Source organism: Caloenas nicobarica, chromosome 3 (genome assembly GCF_036013445.1).
Source record: "Caloenas nicobarica isolate bCalNic1 chromosome 3, bCalNic1.hap1, whole genome shotgun sequence".
Taxonomy (NCBI): domain Eukaryota; kingdom Metazoa; phylum Chordata; class Aves; order Columbiformes; family Columbidae; genus Caloenas; species Caloenas nicobarica.
Window position 1 is genome coordinate 33646001 of NC_088247.1, and position 6686 is coordinate 33652686.

Sequence of the window (6686 nt, forward strand, 5' to 3'; positions counted from 1 at the left end):
ACTTGCCTGTCTCAGGCAACGAAGTTACAGTTGTCTGCCTCGGCGAGGACATTTACACTTGCTTGTCTTGGCAAGGACCTATTAAAGTATATATTCAGTAATTTATCAGTCCCCCACACGCGGAGGTGAGGCACTCCCCACCCCGGGAGGTTACCTTAGACGGCTTCTCCGTCTAAGGGGAGGGAATCCGGCAGCATGGCAGACCCACAGCTCTGAGAAGACGACACACAAAGGGGGTCTTCGGCGGGAACCCCATTTATAGTCTGTTCAGATCTGGCTGTGGGCATTCCAGAAGCTTCGCAGCTTCTCTGGGCTGTGGGGGCTCTTGGGCCCTCCTCTGCTGACAACCCTGTCCATCGACTCTGGGTCTCCACAAAGAGCCATTAACTGCCCCATTGAAGGCCCCAGTTCTGAGAGGGGGATGTGCGACTGCCACACCATGAAACACAGTTCATTGTGCTGTGTGGTTTCTCCTCCTTGTAGGCATCAACATTCATTTCAAGATAAGCTGTACTGTATTTCCCAAACCTTCTTCTGAGACATCCATCCAGGCAGTTCTTACTCTTTCAGTCATACAGTTGGCCAAACCCACCTCTGCAGAGAGACTACCATTAAGGGGTATTCCCCCACCCTCCTTTCTCAAGATTTTTGGTTCTACTGGCAAGTTCCAAATACACTGGCCCTTCTCTTGCAGTTTGACTCAAGTTTAATAAGCAATGAGAAACTACACAAACTTAATCTACAAGAGGCTTAAAACAGTATTGTATTGGGAAGCTAGACTTTTGTGTTCATTTTCATGTTTTGGCAAAACCACTGTTCTCCTTTAGAGGAGAAACAAAAAGATCATTTGAACCACAAAGAGCAACTTGACAGGAAGGCTACAAAGACACAAATTGTGTTAGGAACCTAAAAATCTAACTGGGGGTGCACAGCTACCACTGGCTACCAGAGATGAAACCTAGTTTCAGGCACATAGTTCACTTTGCTGCCAGAAAGTTCGTAGTGACCCAGTAGAAATGACATGGGAACAGAGCTGCCAGCTCTCCCAGAAACCACAGTGTTGACTGAGCTTTAGAAGCAGCAGCTACTGACACCCTGACATGAAGGAGCAGCAACAACCTAAAACTCAGCCGTGCCTACAGCTCTTGCCTCATTTTCTGTGAAATGTCTTAACAGAAGACATTGGAAGATACCCACTTTCCCCTTTAAGTTTGTAAATTTGTGGTTGTCTAGATGGAAGTAGTCAAGTGCAATTTTGGCTTTAAACACATGTATGCCTGTATCCCAGGAAAGGAAACACACTCTTCAGAGCAAGGACAGTGAAACTCTGGAGCAGGCTGCACAGAAGTTGTAGAATCTCCATCCTTGGAGATATTCCCCATGTGACTGGTCAAGGCCCTGGGCAACCAAATGTAGCTGCAAGGAGAAGCTTGGATCAATTGACCTTCAGAGGTCACTCCCAACCCGAATTATGCTACAATTGTTTGAAACCTAATCCACTTCACAGGCTGTGTACTTGGGAACTAGATCTGCTCCCACCCTACGGATGCAAGTCAGTTCCTCTTCGCAAACCACAGAACAGTACTATTTGGAGACAGAAGGCAACAGCCTGTCCTTGAAGTTACAGAGACCTCTGGAGAAATTCTTCCAAAAGGACACTAAAGACCAACAGAAATTATTCATATCAATTTGAAGCTTTTATAAACACTGCCTTCACTATCTTCAGTTTCTCTGGCTTAACAGTGTCCTGTTCAGCCTAAATCAAATTAGCAGTCAAATGACAGAGTATCTGATAACTAACAGCCACTGTAAAACTTTTGAACCAGTAAAGACATTCTAGAATTGCACTAGTACAGTGTTAAAACACTTATGTGCCCCTCCTTTATTTTACTATTTGCTCTAGAACACCCTCAAATTCTCTAATAAACCTTTTTTTTCCTTTTTTTTATGCTTAAAACCTCATTACTTACCCTAGTGACTGAGAATAAGCTGTTTTGTGAGGCAATGTTGGAAAGTTATGAAGTCTGGAAAGTTATGATTGACATATATAGAGATTTCATGGACAGTAAGATAAATACATGATCACTTGCTAGTCATATTTGCCTGCTTACAAATCTTCATTCTTTTCAGGAAATAGTATGTTCCACTAAGCTGTAGCAGAGAAAAGCCACTGAAAAAAGAAATCTATCACATGAAGGTGCTGAGTTCAACTGAGACTACTTCTAAATCCCTGAAGCTGCAGAAGACAGTATTAACACCACTATGTAGTCAAAACTGTCAGCTTTGGATGGTGATCAGGAATCAGATTCCTCTATTTCTAGATGTATTAAAGTCAACTTCCAGCAGTTGACAGCAAAGATGCAGCATAATCAAGTCCTCAACATTCATTTCCACATAAGTTAAATCTAATCCTAGTCATTTATTATAAGATTAATTTGCTCCACTAAAGTAAGAAGAGGAAATTCCTATAATAAAGACATGACTGTCTCACAGGGATTCAGGGCATTCCACTCACCTTTGAAGTACGAACATAGACCACATACAAAGAAAAGAGTCTCGCAATTCAAACATCTGCATACTGATCAACTGGATGTAGACTCACTACAAGTAAAAACCATTCTAACGTAGAACACATGATACATACAGTCCAGGCCACCACAACTCAACGTAAAACCTGCTTTATTGATTGCAGTTAACATGTTACAATTAAATTATGATTCCAAGCATTAAGCCAGCTGCTTATGACGAGTATAAGCTGCCATCATAGTCACGTGGAATTGGACGAAGAAATGCTAGTCACTGAGGCATCTTGAACTGGAATCATTTCTGCTTCTTGGGCATTGAAGCAACAAGTAGCTCGTAAACAACATAAGCTGTTCCTGAATTAAGAGACAAAACAGATATTTTCATAATGGTAAACAGAACTCCTTTCAAGTCAGCTTTCCTCTCCCAGAAGTATTGACAATAAGCAACTGCAATTCAGACACATTTCCACAGCCAGGTCTCGACTTTTTTTTTCTTGGCAATTCATATTTTAGAGAAAAAAATGCTTAGATACCTCTCCATAAAAATAAAGAAACAGGAAAAAGGAGAGAGGCGTGTTTGTAGGACCTACACAGACGATCACAAAAGTAATGATTCTTTATTCCTAAGGTAATTGAACTGAAAATCCATTAAATCAACATTTTTAAGATAGAGGCTATTACAAAACATACGTAATAAGCAATGTAAAGGCTAAATATAGGCAGTATCATAAAGTTTGGATATATTCTACTAGTTTTCACAGCATGTGAAACCTCAGCACATCAGGCATCACCTAGCACTAAAAAGAGTCAGGCAGTGAGAAAACTGGTATATGTATGTGCTATAATTACATTTTACTCCTTTTCAGAATAAGCTTTCTAAGTAGTTCTAGTTTTGTCTAACATCACACTTGAATTCTGAAGGAGTAATCAGCCCACAGTACTATCAATCAGGGAAAAAAAATCCATCTGAAAATCTAAACTTGAGAAAGCACAAATAAATATATAGTATGCCCAAATGTTTCTTTCACCTCCCTACATGCATTTTGTATGTTCTAAAGAACACACTGAAAGAACTGCATAACTAATTTACAGAGGAAACACGAGTCATACTGGAGACTATACCAAACAAAAAGTATTTTAATATTAGCACATTGGAAATTGTACCCAAGCATAAACATTTTAATGTTAGCCTTACCAAAAACTGAAATAGCCATGGTGGCTCTATACAGCAGAACATCCATTACCCCACCTTTAAGATGCACTGGAATGCCATTATCTTCCTAATGGAAATAAGCAACAAAAAGAAACTATTTAAATACAGTTCTTGCAATATTGTATTAATATAACCAGAATTACCCAGAACAAGAATTACTTCCCCAAATTATCTTCCCAACAGACATTGAACCTTATTTAGATTCCGCTTTGCCTTTCAAGCTTTCAAGTTGGTGTCAGGTGATCACACAGTAGGTTAGTACAGAAAATTATGTGCAAGTTCATTTCTAAATGCCTGGTGATGGGCAGATGCCTAAACACTCCTGACATCAGACACCAGCCCCCTCGGGACACAAGATACAATTAGCAGCCCTGGAAACTCCCCATCTGTCTCCAGCACAGTCAACCCCTGCTATAGGGAACAACAAGGGGAGAAGCCTCTACTGTCACCTGGTGTCACACAGGAAATCATTCTGCTTCACCTGAAGTGAAACACCCAGACACCAGATCCACATGATCTTTACCCTTGTCAGCAAGTTCACGCTGTTCTGGAATTCAAGCTGGGCTCCAATGCTGGTGAGCTGCAACCCAGACCAGCTTAACTTGCTGTCCCACAAGTAAGGAACAGGAGGAGGAAGAAATATGCCCAGAGATCTCCACCAGCAGAAGCAGAACCTCTGACCTCACCCATTGCCAACATCCTGCTTCCCCTTGGCTCACAATTAACAGTGTGCTCCGCAGGCAGTGTTCCAACAAGACTGGCTTTCTCTTTCAGAGGAAAGGAAAGCAACAGGACACAAAAACTATTAAACTGGGGCTTGTAACATACTTTTTCCCCTTCACATTACTGAAGCCCAGTCTGCTCTGTCCTCAGAATGAAGCTACTGCTCCAGGTTATGGCTCACAGTTGGGAGTACGCTCTTGCGTATCCACTGCTTTGACATTTGAAAAACCACTAGTTGTCGCTAGATGGCCCTATCAATCAGGAAGAGATTAATTCAGAAATTATTTTTAAAGATTCAATAATTTTCCAGGAGTGAATCCAATTCCTTAAGACATTTACTGTTTTCATAAGTGAGAAGCACAGTAATACCACGTCCTCATTAAGAATTATGGGGCTCATCTATGAGCTATGGATGTATCTGTAAGATTGCAGGTTTAATTTTTTTGCCGTACTTCTGTCCTCTCACTTTGTTTTTCTCTATTTGTTCTTAGGACATACTTCCCCACCTCATGCCATTTAAGGGTACCTTGTCTTTATCTTTGTCCAGTATCTACAACTTATAAGAAACTCAGGTACACATCATTTCACAGGGTAAAAAACCTTCAGGAGTCAGCAAGTCAAGTATGCATGTACAAATACTCTTAATTTCCATAGAAAATAACTGCTGACTTCAAACACTGTAAACAAACAAAATTGATTTCAAGAGGTCACCTCAGATGTAAAGATGACTTTCACCATCTCTTTAGAAACAAAATGTAAGCAATTATAATCTACTAAAACCTTGTTATTCTACTAACATTTTACTATCAGTGCTCACTCAATACCTGAAAAAGCTTCTGCTTCTCAGCAATTCTATTTTCAATCTGCCTGCGTGAAGCAGTGCTTATGGTCCTCTGGGAAATTTGGCGAAGACTCTGAAATAAGAGATAACAGTGTTTTAAAAACAGTGAAATTTTTCATCTATATCCACAAGGAGTAGAAATTGTTTCTTTTAAAAGAAAGATAGAAGTGGAAGGGATAGGAAGAAAGGAAAGTCTAAAAAAAAAAAAACAACCAACCACACACAAACCAAACAAAATTCTACACCCAAACAAACAAAACTTCACCAAAACCCATTGGTTTTGAATTCAGTCAATCTTTCAACTGACTACATAAAGGACTGATAGACTGGTTACCTAAAAGGGAAAAAAAGTCAGGAAAACTACTTTCAGTAAGATACAATAGATTTATGGATCTGCAGCACAACCTTGATAATTAGCATCCTTTTGGGAGAAATCTTGATCTGAGCCCTTTAGATCTCAGTTTTAGGCACCATTTGCTCTGTCTCACTCTCGTGAGGGGGACAACAGTATTTAAGACAAACATGTTTGCGTAGACAAGGATCTTCTGTCACACCTGCAGTTTGCCTGCTAGCCACCAGCCCAGGAGCTACCTTCAGAGAGCTGAAGAAGGCATCACTCCCCCCACCCCCGAGTTTAAAAACATTCTGCTGTGTCCTATGCTAGAATCTGTTGCTATGGTCAGCTCATGGGTGCTCCTTGGTACAAGTCAGGCCACCAAAAATAACAATCTGTAATTCTTCCAATGGCTCAAAGCCTGCCTTCGTTAACATGTCTCATAAGAAACAACTGTACCTTTAAGCTGCCAACAGTCTCCTTCAAGCAACATTAACAACATGGATCCTCCCCCGCAAAATCACCTCCGCTAGAAATGCAGCCACGGGCCGAACAAGCATCCAGACGATGCTGGTTGCAAGTAACGGAACAACACACCCGCACCTCCTCACCCACCCCAAACAAACACACTATAACATTTATCTCCTTACAGACGGCCCAGGCGCACCCCAGACCCGCTGACTGGGCTCCCGTCCCTTCGCTCAGCACCGTGCGGAGCCAGCGGGCCGGGACCTTGACGGTAACGCTCCCGTCCAACCCCCGCAGCTGCTCCAGCAGCTCCCGGCATCAGCGCGGCCGGCAGGGACCAGGCGGCCGAGTGCCGCAGCCCGGACGGGCACCCAGGATGGCGGCGATAGGACCCCCCGACACGCTCGTCCCCGCCCGGGAGCGGCAGCCCCGCAGCGGGCTGACACAGCGGTAGCCGCGGCCGCAGCGGCTGCTCCCCCCAGCCCGGCCCGGCGGCCTCACCAGCAGGTTCCGCCACATCGCGGCTCTTGGTCCCGTCACCTCCCGCCGGCAGCAAGGGCAGCGGAAGCGGAAGCAGCTCCC

The 6686-nt window shown here is 42.9% G+C and overlaps 1 protein-coding gene across 1 annotated transcript; it reads right to left on the reverse strand.

Annotated features, from left to right (window-relative positions):
- Window positions 1-2662: 2662 nt before the first annotated feature.
- On the reverse strand, window positions 2663-6686 carry LOC135987516 (cytochrome c oxidase subunit 7A2, mitochondrial). The gene is made up of 4 exons (XM_065632489.1): window positions 6606-6686; window positions 5286-5375; window positions 3721-3805; window positions 2663-2879 (listed from the first exon to the last, which is right to left on the reverse strand). Exons 1-4 carry the CDS (start codon window positions 6621-6623, stop codon window positions 2821-2823), a joined length of 252 nt encoding a protein of 83 aa, XP_065488561.1. The 5' UTR covers window positions 6624-6686; the 3' UTR covers window positions 2663-2820.